At 38.4% G+C, this 20,009-nt stretch overlaps 1 protein-coding gene across 2 annotated transcripts in view; it reads right to left on the reverse strand.

The window, feature by feature from the left end:
* Positions 1–20,009, reverse strand: part of KIF14 (kinesin family member 14) — a 62,889-nt gene that overhangs the window by 27,290 nt on the left and 15,590 nt on the right. For both annotated transcript variants that reach the window (XM_045048806.1, XM_045048807.1), the window contains exons 12-19: positions 19,504–19,651; positions 19,179–19,242; positions 16,552–16,736; positions 6,703–6,805; positions 5,271–5,431; positions 3,115–3,262; positions 2,420–2,572; positions 646–772 (exon numbers count right to left, since the gene is read on the reverse strand). In XM_045048806.1, coding sequence (XP_044904741.1) covers positions 646–772; positions 2,420–2,572; positions 3,115–3,262; positions 5,271–5,431; positions 6,703–6,805; positions 16,552–16,736; positions 19,179–19,242; positions 19,504–19,651 — 1,089 coding nt within the window. The remainder of the gene's footprint in view (positions 1–645; positions 773–2,419; positions 2,573–3,114; positions 3,263–5,270; positions 5,432–6,702; positions 6,806–16,551; positions 16,737–19,178; positions 19,243–19,503; positions 19,652–20,009) is intronic.

Raw genomic sequence — 20,009 nt, forward strand, 5'->3', positions numbered from 1 at the left:
TGAGGCAGGGTAGAGAGAGAGGGAGACACAGAATGTGAAGCAGGTTCCAGGCTCTGAGCTGTCAGCACAGAGCCTGATGTGGGGCTGGAACTCATGAACCATGAGATCATGACCTGAGCTGAAGTCAGACACTTAACCAACTAAGCCACCCAGGTGCCCCAGAAAAAGAGATTGTATTTAAAAACACGTTACATGGGGCACCTGCGTGGCTCAGTCAGTTAAGCGTCTGACTCTTGATTTCGGCTCAGGTCATGAATTCATGTTTTGTGGGATCTAGCCCCACGTCAGGCTCTGTGCTGATAGTACAGAGCCTGCTTGGGACTCTCTCCCTCTCTTTCTGCCCCTTTTCTGCTTTCACTCTCTCTCTCTCAAAATAAATAAATAAGCATTTAAAAAAAATAAAAACATCTTACACATTAAAATAACACTTGAAATTTTGTTTACTATTTGCCTTTGTAACTAAATATTCTAAAATATGAATATTCTAAAACAGTCATGCCTACAAACTTATTTATTTAGATCCAAAAGGTCAGCAACATCTAGAATAAACCATTTGTTAATATACAAAGGCAACTAACTTTTTAGTAATTATATGAAATAACATATAAAACTTGAAAATGCCTGCTAAAATCATCATATACTCACTTAAAAAAGTTTTATCCCTATTACTCTGATTTTGCTGTAGGATTTGTACTTCTTTAGCAATTTTTTGCTTCTCAGTTTCTAAAGCTTCCAGAATTCTTGCATGGCGGATGCTGTGGTCTTCTAAAGCCTAATTGGTATTCATTCACATAGACCCACACATGAGAATATACAAAAAGAGAAATTATAGTTGATAATGGTAACACAGTATAATTAAACCTCATTTTCATACAAGTTTTGTATATTTTATTAAGCAAAAAATGTTTTAAAAAGTGATTTATAAAATATCTTTATGAAATTTGCCCCATAACAAAATCATTAGGAATTTCTGATGACATAAATTAATCTTGTTCTTCCCAATGATAGGAAGTAAAAAAAAAAAACCTTCAGGAAAAAAAAAGAGAAAAAAACTGCTCAAAAGAGTTCATTTGTTGACTAAATAGACTTACATTTAAAAGACACCAAGAAAACCTCATTTGATACAAATAGCCCATTAATAATTACTGTTTTCAAGATTTAAACAGCTTTTTTTTTCTTTTAAGACTCTCAAGTGATTCACTAGGTACTTTGTGTCCTAGGGTAATGTACCATCACTATATTATTGTATCAGAACTTTGGGGTTACTAGAGGTATTTTCTTCTACCCATACTCTTGCCACAAAACTTGGAAAAAAGAAAAATAAAATTGCCACTTGAGGATAAAACTTTGAGGTTAAGATACAAGGAATCAAAGCAGAGATAAAAACAGCACTTCTTAAACTTTAGTATTTGTCAGAATTCCATGCAAGACTTGTTAGAATGGATTCTGGGCCCCGCTTCCAGAGTTTCTGATTTAGTAGTTTCTGGAGTGGGGACTCAGACTGCATTTCGAACAGTAATGCTGATGTAGCTGGTCTAGAGACCATACTTTAAGAACCACTAATGTAAGAAGAAAGAATAGCCAAAGGTTGATTAAAAGGTAATTGAAGATATTAAAATACTGACATTCTGGTTTTATGCTTCAGTCTTGTGAACTTGATTAATGTGAGTCAGCGCCTGGAAGATGCCTCTGTCCTCACTGAGATGACAAAAGCTTCAGTGATTGAGTTCATACAACTGGGATAACAAACACCCTACTGTGAGTTCTCTTAAGAGTCACTCAGGCAAGGAGCCTGCTGGCCACTCTTTTCACAGATGGAGAAAGCTTCATTCTGACATTAGAATGTGACCCAGTATTAGAGCTGTGCCTTTCTTCCTTCCACATATTGTGCCCTAGCACTATTTCATTCACTTACATTATTTGGCATGACTGATCACAGGATAGTTGTGGAAGCATAACAAGGAAAAAAAAAAAAAAAAAAAACGGTAATAGAACCAGCTAGAAATAAGAGTTCTGTCCCTTTTGAAATATTTGTGTAATGATGTGAGAGCAGAGCTGTGAGCATTACCAGGATGTAAGCTTTCAGGCAAGAAAAGCCCTTCATTCATATATATATATATATATATGCACATACATATACATATATATATAATGTATATATTTATATATAAAATGTATATATATAATGTATAAAATGTACATATGTACAAAATGTATAAAATTTTATACATATATATATATATATACATATATATATATATGTATAAAGTGATCTTAATCAAAACAAAAAGAAGAGCCCTTCTCATCTGGAGACCCAGATTCAGCCATCTCCTCTCAGGTCCCTTAAGTTCTTAAAAAAAAAAAAAAAAAATCCAACTGTTGCTCAGAATACAGCCAAGTACCTACAAAATGAAATTACCTGTTTTGCAGCCAAAGTCTCCATTTCTAATCGCTTTTTGTTGACATATATTTCTTGTTCAAGACGCTGTTTTGCCTTTTCTAATTCCTCGATTTTGTCATTAGCCTTTTGGTTATTTATTTCCTGCATTTTCTTCCTTTGAGACTCTTCTTTCTTTAAAGAACAATAATAAAAAATAACTAGGGCAAAAATACACAGCATTTTCCCAAAAATAATATAAAAGAGTACGAGAGTCCATTTCTTTAATCAGTGTGTAAGAAATCCACTCACCAATAGAAAGGTGCCCTGTAGTTCCTCTACCTAATTCAGCCTGACTAATCTAACTTAGAATAAGTATCACAAGTCAAACCTTGTAGAGCATTCTCCTCTAAAATGGGTTGTGGGAATGCAAGATGTCCCTTTTGAAATATTTGTGTGATGATGTGAGAGCAGAGCTGTGAGCATCACCAAGATGTAAGCTTTCAGGCAAGAAGGGCCTTCTCGTAAAAAAGAACAGAAGCTTTTCGATTTTTCTTCGTCTTCCAGCAGCCATTTGTCTACTGCTAACTTGCTTTCTAAGGTAAAATTAAAGAAAGCCAGGACCCACTGTGGTTTTATCTCTAATCTTTGATATCTAGGGATACAATCATTTTTACAGCCAATACGTTACTTGGGGTGCACCCGCAGAGAAAGAGAAAACCAGTTCTGCCTTTTACCAGTTCTGCTTCCAATGCTTTTATTTTGTTTTCATATGCAGCTTTTTGAGAGGAAAGCTCTTGCCGAGCCATTTCTTTTGCAATTTGGATTCCTTGTATCATTTCTTCCTTCGCTCTCAATTGTGCCTCTTTTATTTCTGCTTCAAGTCTACAAAGTAGCAAGATATTCACAGAATATATTAAGAATCCTCTATATACCATAGTTCTTAATCAATTTAAAACGTTTCCACTAAACAAAAATTTTAAACTCAAAATTTTCCGATACTCAACCAACAGTATTCTTAAACTTTTACTGCTCTTAGAATTGTTTACACCACACAATATAAAAGGATAAAAATTTGCTTATTTCTAATTTGGTTACTAGAGCAGATACCTGATATTTAAGTAAATATATTTTTCTAATCTTAAAGAAAATAAGTCATATAAAAATATGATGTCATAGTGAACACTGCAGTAAATCTTATAGCTAACATTACAATAAACATAAAATTGTATGTTTAATAATGGTTACTACAAAAATTTTATTTCAAATATCAGTAACTTTTAATTCACGTTTAAGTCATAGATTAGGAAAAAATTGAAATAACTAAAAATAATATGAGAGCTGATAAAACAGATAGTATGTTTTCAACCATCTATAATAATTTGACATTTTGATAAGTCAAAACATTAAATTAGCATTGTCATCTTTCAATATGTAAGGGAAAAAGCATCAAGAAATACAGAAAACTAAAAGCTTCTTTCTTCCCAATAAAATCAACGCTTTAGCAAGTACTGTATAGAAATTTCCATTCCCAATTTTACTGGAAAAAAGAATAGCAAAAGAAAGGAGGCTAGCAGTGACCAGGGCCCAGGGCAGGAGGGGGGCCAGAGGGAGAATGGAGAGTCAGTTTAATGGTACAGAGTTTCATTTGGGGGTGATGAATAGCTTGATGGCTGTACACATTGCAAACATACTTAATACCATTGAAATGTACATTTTAAAATGGTTAAAGTAGTAAATTTTATGTTACATATATTGTACCATAATGTTTTTTTAAAAGAGCAAAAGCAAGTTCAGACTTTTAAAAGATAAACAAAGTAGGGGGATGCTTGGGTGGCTCAGTTGGTTGGGCGACTGACTTTGGCTCAGGTCATGATCTCACAGTTCATGAGTTTGAGCCCTGCATCGGGCTCTGTGCTGACAGCTCAGAGCCAGGAGCCTACTTCAGATTCTGTGTCTTCCCCTCTCTCTGCCTCTCCTCTGCTCATGCTCTGTGTCTCTCTCTCAATAATAAATAAATGTAAAAAAAAATTAAAAAAAAAAAAAAAGATAAAGTAGGATTAGCCCAGTCCATAACAGTCATTCTGATTCCTCCTCTTTTCATCTTCTTTGTTCATCAAGCCTGGTTGATTCTTCCTCCTTGATACTCTCTCTCAGATCCCACCACACTGTACTTCTCTGACTTCGACAATCTCTGAACTGCATTTGCAATCTATACTCACTCTGACTCTAATCCATTCTCCAGACTTGGCTCATGGTGAGCTCTAAAAACGTGATTTCTGATCATGTCTGTCTCTTGTCTGCTTAAAATTCTTTAATGACTCAATATTCTTTAAGATAAAGTCCAAACTCCATAGTATTTTATTTATGTATACTTCACCAATTAGTTTACTAGGATACTGCTTAAATTAGAAATCCTACAATATTGCAGGAACTAAAAATGGGGCAAAGAAAAAAAAGGTTATACTCTCCCTGTTCTGCTGGCTAACTTCTAACAGTCTCTTGGGACTCCATTCCATTGGATGTCTTCTTATCACCTAGAAAACTTTGCTGATTCCTGGTTGGGGCTAGGAGTACCCCTCACTCCATAAACTGCACACAGTGCAGGACTCTGTCATGGAACTCTATCACAACTATCTCTCAGACCATGAGATGATAAATTCCTCCAGGGGAGTAGTTAACTTTCAGCTATGTTTTGTTTTTCCTAGGATGGTGACAGATACATAACATCTGCTCAATAAATGCTGTTAAATGAATGAATGTGCCAAGAGAAAGATCATATCACCAGAAACTAACACCCAAAGAATTAATACTGGAGACACACAATATGATTAACTCTCTCTTGTAGACTGCTCTCATATTCTTACTATTTCTTATTAACAATAATACTTACTGTGATCTCTGTGCCATGAGCAACTCATTTTTTGCAAATTCAAAGTCTTTTGGACCCTCACTTATAAGAGTATCTCTACCAGATGGCCTTTTTCCTTTCTGGACTTCTACGGGATGATTAAATCTAAAATAATGATCTCCACCAAGAATCACCCGATCACCCTAAAGCACACAAAAAATTTACTACTTGAGGTGAGTTTGAACCACAAGCTTACATGCGACAAATCATTAATCTCAACAATTCAATATAATCTAATATGGTAATAATAAAAATAAAAATCATAGCAACTAACATTAAATATTTTCTATATGCCAATCACTGTGTTAAACAACTTACATTATACATTATCTCATTTATGTCTCACAACAACCCAATGAGACACTACTATTATTTCAACTTTAGGAATGAGGAAGCTAAAGAGCACAGAACTTAATTAACAATAAGCACTTGCTGAGTTTACAATTTGCAAACAGTGTTAAGAACTATACATTATTTCATTTAAGCCTCCCCTACCCCGAAAAGTAGGATATATATGAAGTGACCAAAGGTCTTGCTTTGTCTGCAACACACTGGTTTATGCCTGTTCTCCCACTGTAATTATTGAAAATGTTCTCGGGGTACCTGGGCGGCTCAGTTGGTTGAGGTCAGGTCATAATCTCATGGTCTGTGGGTTCAAGCCCTGCATCGGGATCTGTGCTAACAGCTCAGGGCCTGAAGCCTGCTTCAGATTCTGTGTCTACTTCTCTCTCTGCCCCTCCCCGGCCTATGCTTTCTCTCTCTCAAAAATAAATAAATAAACATCAAAAAAAAAAAGAAAAGAGGGGCGCCTGGGTGGCGCAGTCGGTTAAGCGTCAGACTTCAACCAGGTCACGATCTCGCGGTCCGTGAGTTCGAGCCCCGCGTCAGGCTCTGGGCTGATGGCTCAGAGCCTGGAGCCTGTTTCCGATTCTGTGTCTCCCTCTCTCTCTGCCCCTCCCCCGTTCATGCTCTGTCTCTCTCTGTCCCAAAAATAAAATAAACGTTGAAAAAAAAAATTTAAAAAAAAAAAAAAAGAAAAGAAAAGAAAATGCTCTCAAAAGTGTCCCGCTTTGGGTAATATATATAATCACCCTAGTTAAATAATTTTTTTCAAAGATCACCTAGCAAATGACCAGGGCTTCAACCTTGTCTGGCCTAATTCCAAAGCCCAGCTCTTTACTGGACATATAATGATGTTATCAGTGGTCAGCTCTTCAGGTACTGGTTTACAGTGATACAACCTGTGTCTTTATACAAAGGCAATTAGTAAATTAATAGAAAAGATAATTTTAGAACTAAAAAATCCTTAATCTAGTTCACTACCTTATCTTAGGAGAAAACTGGGATTCACATGAATTAAACAACTTGCCCAAAGTGAAACAATTTGTTATATTTTTAGCACCAGCTAACTTACATGATGTAATACTGTGGATTCCAAAATATGTTTTCCATTTATATATGTCTTTGCCTCTCCAACTGGGATGATACTCACTATCCCATCAGAATTGTTTATAATACTGTTAAGATAAGAAGCACATTGTTATAATTACAAGACAGATGAAAAAGTAATAAACGGGCAATATGAAATCATCCTGCTTGGGCTATTCCTTTGGTGTTAAGGTTCACATCAATTTCTGACCAAAAAAGCTTAAAATTCTTTTATTTTCCTCCAACTATATTTTGAACTTTTGGTGAAAAAAAGCCTGGCTTATTTAGCAATTCTGTCCACCAGTGGTAGGAAGGATGTTCACTGTATATATTTTGATAACGACTACTTTAAAAAAATACCAATCCTCTCCCCAAAAATAAAATGAAATAAATTGAAGGAAAAAACATTAGAAGATTGACAATAGTGACCTATGAATGAAACAGTTTTAAGTGTTTTATTTTTTAATTTCTGGTTTTATGTAGGAGTTTTAAAGATGCATAGGAAAACAAACATTCTCTTCTCATGAAAAGTAGGGTAATACAGAAGGAAAAGCATGGAAGCACTTAGATGCTTAGATTAGACTCCTTAAATCTAATTAACTGAACCCTGACACTATGGAAAATCAGCTATAAATGCTACATGTTCCTTTGAGTCTTTTTATTTAGAGAATAGGAAAGACACTCCAAAGTCATCTTTGGATGAACCTGACAGAGAGGAAAAAACAGCAGCAAAAGCTGAGTCCTAACCCAAAACCTCTAGCTGTTGATTCGGCTCCAAGATCTATAATTAAAGAATAACAGTTCAAATGGAGCATCTAGAGAAAAGAATCTGGAAGGAATAGCTCACCCCTAAGCAATACATCCTTCCTACCAGTCTAGGGTCTTAGGTAAAGATTTAAACAATATCTACTTGTTCTGATTCCTTCTCTCTCCTAGGTCTATCTACTCTAACATCAAAATTCCTTGGCCTGGCATTCTGAACTCTCCACAATTTGGCTTCAACCACCAACATTCTTTATCCATCACTGTTTCCCCATAAGAATCCTATCTTATACTCAACCATCCATATCAGAACCCTGAATTTGCCTTGACATCAGCTTCTCTCTTTTGAGTCATTTCTTCAACATAGGAAGAATGTTATCGCTTCCACCCTTCAAGGACCAACTTAAATGCTAGAAGCTTGGGGTGCCTGGGTGGCTCAGTCGGTTAAGTGTCTGACTCGGTTTTGGCTCAGGTCATGATCTCACAGTTTGTGGGTTCAAGCCCCACATCAGGCTCTGTACCATCAGTACAGAGCCTGCTTGGCATTCTTTCTCTCCGTCTCTCTCTGCCCCTCCCACACTCTCTCTCCCAAAATAAATAAACTTAAAAACAATTTTTTTTAAATGCTAGAAGCTTGTCTTTAGGATTCAAACTATAAGTGGACGTTACTTCTAAGCACTAAGAATGCAAGACCCGTGTAACATTAATACACATTGATAGCTACTGAAGTTCTTTCATTCATTAAGCCCCCATGTACTAGATATGTCTCAGCAATGAAGACAGACACAAACCCAGCTGTCATAAAGCTCACTGTGTGGTGAGTAAGACAACAGTGATGAGTGTACTAAAAGGGGAAATACAGACTGCCAGGCAAGCAGGGGACTTCCTAGTCCCCTACTGGACTATTAACACTTTGGGATTATGTCATGTATCTTTGCCACTGGTGTAAATAATAGGAGATTTATTTGTTATAGAAAGCAGTGAACTAATAGAAGAACAAAAGGACCTGAAGAAGGGGATTTGCCATACTAGATACACAGACATTATAAAGCTCAAATAATTAAGACTATGGAGAGTATTAGTGAGAAGAAAAAGATTCCCATATTTTTGGAAATTTTTTATATGAACACTACAGATCACAAAAGAAGCAATTATACTATTTAATACATGATACTGGGAGAATTGGTGATTCACATGAGAAATAAATGAATTTAGATCCCTACTTCACACCAAACAAAAAACCCCAGAACTACTTAAGGACTTAAATGTCAACAGTCAAGATGGCGGCGTAGGAGGACGCTGGGCTCACCGCGCGTCCTGCTGATCACTTAGATTCCACCTACACCTGCCTAAATAACCCAGAAAACCGCCAGAGGATTAGCAGAATGGAGTCGCTGGAGCCAAGCGCAGACGAGAGGCCCACAGAAGAGGGTAGGAAGGGCGGCGAGGCGGTGCGCGCTCCACGGACTGGCGGGAGGGAGCCGGGGCGGAGGGGCGGCTCGCCGGCCAAGCAGAGCCCCCGAGTCTGGCTTGCAAAAGCGGAGGGGCCGGGCGGACTGTGTTCCGACAGCAAGCGCGACTTAGCGTCTGGGAGGACATAAGTTAGCAGCTCTGCTCGGAGAGCGGGAAGGCTGGAGGACAAAGGGAGGGAGAGCTGCTGAGCCCCCGGACGACAGAGCTCAGTTTGGTGGGGAACAAAGGCGCTCGCCAGCGCCATCTCCCCCGCCCATCCCCCAGCCAAAATCCCAAAGGGAACCAGTTCCTGCCAGGGAACTTGCTCGCTCCGCGCAAACACCCAACTCTGTGCTTCTGCGGAGCCAAACCTCCGGCAGCAGATCTGACTCCCTCCCCTGCCACAGGGCCCCTCCGGAAGTGGATCACCTAAGGAGAAGCAAGCTAAGCCTGCCCCTCCTGCCCCGTGCACCTTGCCTACCCACCCCAGCTAATACGCGAGATCCCCAGCATCACAAGCCTGGCAGTGTGCAAGTAGCCCAGACGGGCCACGCCACCCCACAGTGAATCCCGCCCCTAGGAGAGGGGAAGAGAAGGCACACACCAGTCTGACTGTGGCCCCAGCGGTGGGCTGGGGGCAGACATCAGGTCGGACTGCGGCCCCGCCCACCAACTCCAGTTATACACCACAGCACAGGGGAAGTGCCCTGCAGGTCCTCACCACACCAGGGACTATCCAAAATGACCAAGAGGAAGAATTCCCCTCAGAAGAATCTCCAGGAAATAACAACAGCTAATGAGCTGATCAAAAAGGATTTAAATAATATAACAGAAAGTGAATTTAGAATAATAGTCATAAAATTAATCGCTGGGCTTGAAAACAGTATAGAGGACAGCAGAGAATCTCTTGCTACAGAGATCAAGGGACTAAGGAACAGTCACGAGGAGCTGAAAAACGCTTTAAATGAAATGCAAAACAAAATGGAAACCACCACGGCTCAGATTGAAGAGGCAGAGGAGAGAATAGGTGAACTAGAAGATAAAGTTATGGAAAAAGAGGAAGCTGAGAAAAAGAGAGATAAAAAAATCCAGGAGTATGAGGGGAAAATTAGAGAACTAAGTGATACACTAAAAAGAAGTAATATACGCATAATTGGTATCCCAGAGGAGGAAGAGAGAGGAAAGGTGCTGAAGGGGTACTTGAAGAAATAATAGCTGAGAACTTCCCTGAACTGGGGAAGGAAAAAGGCATTGAAATCCAAGAGGCACAGAGAACTCCCTTCAGACGTAACATGAATCGATCTTCTGCACAACATATCATAGTGAAACTGGCAAAATACAAAGACAAAGAGAAAATTCTGAAAGCAGCAAGGGGTAAACGTGCCCTCACATATAAAGGGAGACCTATAAGACTCGTGACTGATCTCTCTTTTGAAACTTGGCAGGCCAGAAAGAATTGGCACGAGATTTTCAGGGTGCTAGACAGAAAAAATATGCAGCCAAGAATCCTTTATCCAGCAAGTCTGTCATTTAGAATAGAAGGAGAGATAAAGGTCTTCCCAAACAAACAAAAACTGAAGGAATTTGTCACCACTAAACCAGCCCTACAAGAGATCCTAAGGGGGACCCTGTGAGACAAAGTACCAGAGGCATCACTACAAGCATAAAACATACAGACATCACAATGACTCTAAACCCGTATCTTTCTATAATAACACTGAATGTAAATGGATTAAATGCGCCAACCAAAAGACATAGGGTATCAGAATGGATAAAAAAACAAGACCCATCTATTTGCTGTCTACAAGACTCATTTTAGACCTGAGGACACCTTTAGATTGAGAGTGAGGGGATGGAGAACTATTTATCATGCGACTGGAAGCCAAAAGAAAGCTGGAGTAGCCATACTTATATCAGACAAACTAGACTTTAAATTAAAGGCTGTAACAAGAGATGAAGAAGGACATTATATAATAGTTACAGGGTCTATCCATCAGGAAGAGCTAACAATTATAAATGTCTATGCGCCGAATACCGGAGCCCCCAAATACATAAAACAATTACTCATAAACATAAGCAACCTTATTGATAAGAATGTGGTAATTGCAGGGGACTTTAACACCCCACTTAAATGGATAGATCATCTAGACACACGGTCAATAAAGAAACAAGGGCCCTGAATGAGACATTGGATCAGATGGACTTGACAGATATATTTAGAACTCTGCATCCTAAAGCAACAGAATATACTTTCTTCTCGAGTGCACATGGAACATTCTCCAAGATAGATCATATACTGGGTCACAAAACAGCCCTTCATAAGTTTACAAGAATTGAAATTATACCATGCATACTTTCAGACCACAATGCTATGAAGCTTGAAATCAACCACAGAAAAAAGTCTGGAAAACCTCCAAAAGCATGGAGGTTTAAAGAACACCCTACTAACGAATGAGTGGGTCAACTAGGCAATTAGAGAAGAAATTAAAAAATATATGGAAACAAACGAAAATGAAAATACAACAATCCAAACGCTTTGGGACGCAGCAAAGGCAGTCCTGAGAGGAAAATACATTGCAATCCAGGCCTATCTCAAGAAACAAGAAAAATCCCAAATACAAAATCTAACAGCACACCTAAAGGAACTAGAAGCAGAACAGCAAAGGCAGCCTAAACCCAGCAGAAGAAGAGAAATAATAAAGATCAGAGCAGAAATAAACAATATAGAATCTAAAAAAAACTGTAGAGCAGATCAACGAAACCAAGAGTTGGTTTTTTGAAAAAATAAACAAAATTGACAAACCTCTAGCCAGGCTTCTCAAAAAGAAAAGGGAGATGACCCAAATAGATAAAATCATGAATGAAAATGGAATTATTACAACCAATCCCTCAGAGATACAGACAATTATCAGGGAATACTATGAAAAATTATATGCCAACAAATTGGACAACCTGGAAGAAATGGACAAATTCCTGAACACCCACACACTTCCAAAACTCAATCAGGAGGAAATAGAAAGCTTGAACAGACCCATAACCAGCGAAGAAATTGAATCGGTTATCAAAAATCTCCCAACAAATAAGAGTCCAGGACCAGATGGCTTCCCAGGGGAGTTCTACCAGACGTTTAAAGCAGAGATAATACCTATCCTTCTCAAGCTATTCCAAGAAATAGAAAGGGAAGGAAAACTTCCAGACTCATTCTATGAAGCCAGTATTACTTTGATTCCTAAACCAGACAGAGACCCAGTAAAAAAAGAGAACTACAGGCCAATATCCCTGATGAATATGGATGCAAAAATTCTCAGTAAGATACTAGCAAATCGAATTCAATGGCATATAAAAAGAATTATTCACCATGATCAAGTGGGATTCATTCCTGGGATGCAGGGCTGGTTCAACATTCACAAATCAATCAACATGATACATCGCATTAACAAAAAAAAAGAGAAGAACCATATGATCCTGTCAATTGATGCAGAAAAGGCCTTTGACAAAATCCAGCACCCTTTCTTAATAAAAACCCTTGAGAAAGTCGGGATAGAAGGAACATACTTAAAGATCATAAAAGCCATTTATGAAAAGCCCACAGCTAACATCATCCTCAACGGGGAAAAACTGAGAGCTTTTTCCCTGAGATCAGGAACACGACAGGGATGCCCACTCTCACCGCTGCTGTTTAACATAGTGCTGGAAGTTCTAGCATCAGCAATCAGACAACAAAAGGAAATCAAAGGCATCAAAATTGGCAAAGATGAAGTGAAGCTTTCGCTTTTTGCAGATGACATGATATTATACATGGAAAATCCGATAGACTCCACCAAAAGTCTGCTAGAACTGATACAGGAATTCAGCAAAGTTGCAGGATACAAAATCAATGTACAGAAATCAGTTGCATTCTTATACACTAACAATGAAGCAACAGAAAGACAAATAAAGAAACTGATCCCATTCACAATTGCACCAAGAAGCATAAAATACCTAGGAATAAATCTAACCAAAGATGTAAAGGATCTGTATGCTGAAAACTATAGAAAGCTTATGAAGGTAATTGAAGAAGATTTAAAGAAATGGAAAGACATTCCCTGCTCATGGATTGGAAAAATAAATATTGTCAAAATGTCAATACTACCCAAAGCTATCTACACATTCAATGCAATCCCAATCAAAATTGCACCAGCATTCTTCTCGAAACTAGAACAAGAAATCCTAAAATTCATATGGAACCACAAAAGGCCCCGAAGAGCCAAAGGAATTTTGAAGAAGACCAAAGCAGGAGGCATCACAATCCCAGACTTTAGCCTCTACTACAAAGCTGTCATCATCAAGACAGCATGGTATTGGCACAAAAACAGACACATAGACCAATGGAATAGAATAGAAACTCCAGAACTAGACCCACAAACGTATGGCCAACTCATCTTTGACAAAGCAGGAAAGAACATCCAATGGAAAAAAGACAGCCTCTTTAACAAATGGTGCTGGGAGAACTGGACGGCAACATGCAGAAGGTTGAAACTAGACCACTTTCTCACACCATTCACAAAAATAAACTCAAAATGGATAAAGGACCTAAATGTGAGACAGGAAACCATCAAAACCTTAGAGGAGAAAGCAGGAAAAGACCTCTCTGACCTCAGCCATAGCAATCTCTTACTCGACACATCCCCAAAGGCAAGGGAACTAAAAGCAAAAGTGAATTACTGGGACCTTATGAAGATAAAAAGCTTCTGCACAGCAAAGGAAACAACCAACAAAACTAAAAGGCAACCAACGGAATGGGAAAAGATATTCGCAAATGACATATCGGACAAAGGGCTAGTATCCAAAATCTATAAAGAGCTCACCAAACTCCACACCCGAAAAACAAATAACCCAGTGAAGAAATGGGCAGAAAACATGAATAGACACTTCTCTAAAGAAGACATCCGGATGGCCAACAGGCACATAAAAAGATGTTCAGCGTCGCTCCTTATCAGGGAAATACAAATCAAAACCACACTCAGGTATCACCTCACGCCAGTCAGAGTGGCCAAAATGAACAAATCAGGAGACTATAGATGCTGGAGAGGATGTGGAGAAACAGGAACCCTCTTGCACTGTTGGTGGGAATGCAAATTGGTGCAGCCGCTCTGGAAAGCAGTGTGGAGGTTCCTCAGAAAATTAAAAATAGACCTACCCTATGACCCAGCAATAGCACTGCTAGGAATTTATCCAAGGGATACAGGAGTACTGATGCATAGGGCCACTTGTACCCTAATGTTCATAGCAGCACTCTCAACAATAGCCAAATTATGGAAAGAGCCTAAATGTCCATCAACTGATGAATGGATAAAGAAATTGTGGTTTATATACACAATGGAATTCTACGTGGCAATGAGAAAAAATGAAATATGGCCTTTTGTAGCAACGTGGATGGAACTGGAGAGTGTGATGCTAAGTGAAATAAGCCATACAGAGAAAGACAGATACCATATGGTTTCACTCTTATGTGGATCCTGAGAAACTTAACAGGAACCCATGGGGGAAGGGAAGGAAAAAAAACAAAAAAGAGGTTAGAGTGGGAGAGAGCCAAAGCATAAGAGACTGTTAAAAACTGAGAACAAACTGAGGGTTGATGGGGGGTGGGAGGGAGGAGAGGGTGGGTGATGGGTATTGAGGAGGGCACCTTTTGGGAAGAGCACTGGGTGTTGTATGGAAACCAATTTGTCAATAAATTTCATATAAAAAAAAAAGGACTTAAATGTGAAAGCAAAACTTCAAAACATCTAGAAGAAAATTTAGAACATCTCTATGACCTCAGCGTGGAAAGGATTTCTTAAAGAAGACACAACTGTTGTAAAGGGAAAAGATTGATGCTATGTACTACAATAAAATGAAGAACTTTGATCCATCCTAAGGCACAATAAGAGAGTGAAAAGATAAACTACACACTGGAAAAAAAAGATACTTGCAACACACAAAACAAAGGCTTGGCAATGGGAATATATAAAGAACTCTTACAAATTACCAAGTAAAAAAACAATCCAACTAAAACACAGACAAAAGACATAAATAGGCAAGTCACAGAAAGACAAACTAGTGGCGCCTGGGTGGCACAAGTGGTTAAATGCCCGACTCTTGATTTTGGCCCAGGTCATGATCTCACAGTTCGTGAGATGGAGCCCCATATTGGGCTCTGCGCTGACAGCCCAGAGCCTGCTTGGGATTCTCTCTCCCCCTCTCTCTGCTCCTCTCCCACTTGCTCTTTCTCTCTCTCTCTCTCTCCCTCTCAAAATAAATAAACATTTAAAAAATAAAAGAAAACTAAAATGGCCAATACATGAAAGACCATTAGTCAAAGAAATGCAAAAAGAATCCACAATGAGATGCCATATCATGTCTACCATACTGGCATAAATTAAAGTCTGAGCATACCAAGTGTTGACAAGGATATAGAATAATAGGTACTCTCAATGCCAATGGAAGTAAAAACTCATAATCATCTTGGAAAACAAATTTAGAAAACAAATTTTGGAAAACTAATTTGGAAAACACTTTGGAAAACAAATTGAAAATTATTTTGGAAAACAATTTGAAATTACTTTGAAGTAAAGTTGAATAAAAACATATCCTATAATCTCAAGTATTCTTAGATATAATCTAAGAGTGTTTCCCAAACTTTAAAAATTAATATTATTTTAGCATAATTAGACCATCATAATATTTATACAGCAGATCAGGGTAAACGGAAAGGCTGCTCACAGTTAAACATGACCAGTCTGGTAGGTCAGGCCTCCAAAGTTCCTACTGGCTACCACTTGAGGGCTCGCATCTCAGTTTATCATCTGAGAAACTTACTCTAGAGAAACTCTCCACATTTGTACCCAGAGGCATGTATAAGAATAGACACAGCAGTAACGTGGTAACAAAAAATTAGAAACAATCCAAATGTCTATCGACAAGAGATATACTGTAATAATATAAAAGATAGATAAATACACCTAATAAGATACTTCACAGCAGTAAAAATAAAAGAACATCAACATGAATGAATCTTGAAAACAACATGGAGCCAAAACAGTTTACTTACACTGTCATCCCAACAATATGTACATAATCATTCAATTCATATGAACAAAATTCACATCGAACAAAAAACTTTTAATTTGTCAATCCAACCAAAAATCTTGCCATGTAAGATGGATAGAAGTTTGGGGTGCCTGGCTTGCTCACTCAGAAGAGCATGTGACTCTTGATCTTGGGGTCGTGAGTTCAAGCCCCACATTGGGTGTAGAGATTACTTAAAATAAACTTAAAAAATAAAAAAAGATGGATGGAAGTTTAGTTTAATGTCAATGATTATCATTCCAAGAAAAGAAATGATCCCTCAACCAAGAGATCACATACACCAAAACAGAAATAGCATTACACTGTACCTCACACTGAGAGTAATTAACCTATCTTCCTTACGAAACACTCAGAATGTCAGTTTGCCTTGGCTAAAAGATGCGCTCGAAGAATTATACCAAAGAATCAGTATAAATGAACGCCTCGTGTGAAGGAAACCATACATTACCAAGATACAGAAGCCTATTTAAAAATGAACAGGTGCCTTTTTATTTTTAGAAGAATGACATACCAGTGATCATCAGCAATCAGCACCCCAGATAACTGAATATCATGGCTTGAGTTTGGTCCATACTTTCCAACTGTCGTTGTTCCTTCTTTTATCATATATAATAGCATCTCTGATAGCTGAGGATCTTCATTGAGATTGACAAGGTTCGGCAAATGGTTGTCCATTTGAAATGTAATTCCTGCTTTCTAGCAGAGATCAGAGAAAACAAATTAACCTTAATGACAAGCATCAAATTATTAAATCCACCTAAAATAAATGGTCTATGTTAAACATTAAAATCACTGTATGTGAAGTCTCAATAAAGGTTTCTTAGACTCTCTACTTCATGACTTCTCTATCACTCTTACCATCATACTTCTTAGACTTTTAGAGTTATGCTAACCTTTCTTTGATCTTCACCATCCTCAGCCCTCTCATACAACAATCCATCATCCCCAAACTGTGCCTATTCTTATTGACTGATTGTCTTTAGAATGGGTCAGTTCCTTTTGCTGTGTCTGCTGCCATCACCTTAGTTCACACCCTTATCACCTCATACCTGAATGACTGCAGTAGCCTCCTGATCGCCCTGTCAACAATTCCTCCTGTCTTCAGTCCATCTTACATCCTATACCAAATTAATGCTCCTGAAAGAGTATTCTCAAAATGTCAACTCCCTGGTCAGTTTCAATCACTTTCCGGTTTACACAGGATAAAACAAATTTCTTAGCTTGAAAATCAATAAACTAACCATAACATATGCTGCCAATTTTATCTCCCTATGACCTTATACAAACTGCCTGCTCCCATAAAACTGATCTACACATCCTCTTCTGAGCACACCTTAAACTTTTATACCTTTACTCTCACATAATTTTCCTTTCCTAGAATGCACTCTTCCTTTTTTCTGCCTATCAAAATCTTGCCCAAGCTTCAAAGCCAAATCTTCAAAACTCAAATCTCACTTCTGTGAAGCTGGACTGACTACTACCAAGGAATATTCCACCCTTCCGCTCAATTCTTATGATACTTTGCCTACCAATCATTTGAAATGTTTCCTTCACTGCCAATACCTTTGCCCTTGACCCATGCTCTCCCATCTCCCTTTAGAACCTCATTCCATTAAGGGCTTTTGATTCCTATAAAAAAGTTTAAGTCAGGGTGCATGATTCAGTGGGTTAAGCGTCTGACTCTTGTTTTCAGCTCAGGTCATGATTTCATGGTTTCTGAGATCAAGCTCTGCATCAGGCTCGGAGCCTGACGGCATGGAGCCTGTTTGAGATTCTCTCTCCCTCTCTCTCTGCCCCTCCCCTGTTCAGGCTTTCTAGCTCTCTCTCAAAAATAAGTAAATAAATTAATTAATCAAAAAAAGTTTAAGTCTCTTCCATCCTTTAAAGAAACAAAACCAAAAGGAACAAAATAAAATTTCCCCACAATCTCATAGCCCCTTCCTGATTCCTTCAATTCCCACTTGAGGTTTTCAGGTTTACATGTATGGCTCTATTTCTTTAGTCATTCTTTAACCCACTGTCGTCGGACTTCTTTGACCACACTGATGACTTCATAATTTCACAATGCAATGCACACACTTCAGAAACCTGGGCATCATTCTTTACTTTTCCATTTCTCTCAACACACACATCGAAAAACACCCTCTGCGCCTATCAATTTTAACGCCTTTCTATCTCATGAATCCAGCTCCTCCACTAGACATTCCCCCACCACTTCTTTCCTCCAAGCTCTTACCATCTCTTGCCTTAAACATGGTAACAGGCTCCTACATGAATAACCTCCCCACACATCATCAGTCTTTCCTCCGGCAAATCCACCATTACCAGAATCATCTATTAAAACACAAATCTACTCATGTCACTCCCTTTCCATTTAGAGCCCTTCAGTAGCTCCTAGTCACCTAAATTCAAATTCGTAACTATGTCATGATCTGAATCTTGCATCTCCCTCCAGTCTAATCTCTGTCACCAGCATTAATATACAAGTTAATTCCGTGAACATCCAAGCTGTGTTGTCCCTCCATGATTCTGAATATGGGACTTCCTGCTTAGAAATCTTGACTTTGGTAGCCTAACAAAATCTTGTCTCTTTCCCTTTAAGTCCTCCTTAATAACCATCCCCATCAAAGTTAATTACTCCCTCCCATCTCCTGCTCTCTACCTTTTATACGCTTTTCATTGCATTAGATTGAACCACATGACCCCATGACCCTCCCAGTGTTCAACCATTTTTTACCTAAAAAATGGCAGTGTCATATGGTTCAACTGAGTCAAGTCAAACTGCATTTCCGTCATCTATTTACATTTTGTAAACCTCCCTTCAGATCACATGCTCTCTGAGGGCCAAAACCACATTTTATTCATCTTGGGCCACCCCCATGCCCAGCACAGCACAAATATTTAATATTTGTTGAACCAAAGTAAATAGAATTAGATGGTTTGTTTATTTTAACTTTCCAACACAGCCATGGGCTCTAACTCATCACAATCTTTATCTCGACACTTCTTTATACTAGTTCTGTTTATGGTATTGCTTTGTACAGAGTCAGTATGCAATGAGTATTTGAGCAATTAGATTTGCATATTTACTGTCATCTTTATTTATTTTCAAATCAGTTTAGAGAGTTGAAATGATACCTGTAACTCCTTGGTTTCTTGAAGTTTTCTTTTTTCGGCTTGTTCAAATTTTTCTTTCCAGGCTCTTTCCAAAGACAAAAATAATAGAGTTAAAAATATCCAGACATGTAATACTGAGACTCAAAAGACCATCAATAAAGACTAGGAAGCCACTTCAGAATATTTAACAAATGACAGTCTGGGATGGACTGCTCTGTTCACACAGAAAGTAGAGAAACAGAGCTGCAGACCCCTCCCAAGCTCCTCCCTCTCCACCAGCCCCAGCCCCACCAGTCCAATGACTCCAGACAACACCCTGACATCTGAAGTACTGACTACATTCCACCTGTGCATCTCTGCCATGTCTCTTTCCTGTTGATGCAGTTTCATTCTTAAGGATGTAATTTCTTGCCGGCACAGCCTATATCGTTCGGGGTCAATATTTCGGCTGTTTCTTTGAGCAGCTTTTAGCTTTTCAATTTCCGCTTTCAATTCTAAATATTTGTAAAAAGATGCATGATTAACAACATCTGATATGTAATAACTACCACAGGAGGCTTAATCCTCCAATCTTACTTGAAATTTTAAATATTATTAAATAAAACAATATTTGCAGAAATCAATTTTACTTTACTTACATTACCTATAAATTCCTAAGTGCTCCCATGTTAATGAATCCCCCCCACCCCGCCTCATGAACACTATGGCCATATAATGTAGTGTCCAAAGTGGGACACTTTTGAAAAGGAAAGGCAGAACTATTCATCACACTGAGACAGCAGATATAAACTAGGATGGCCCTGGCAAACCTTACTCATAAAAACATGTCTGATAAAAATCAAAGATTTTTCA

Source organism: Felis catus, chromosome F1, assembly GCF_018350175.1.
Source record: "Felis catus isolate Fca126 chromosome F1, F.catus_Fca126_mat1.0, whole genome shotgun sequence".
Classification (NCBI taxonomy): Eukaryota; Metazoa; Chordata; class Mammalia; order Carnivora; family Felidae; genus Felis; species Felis catus.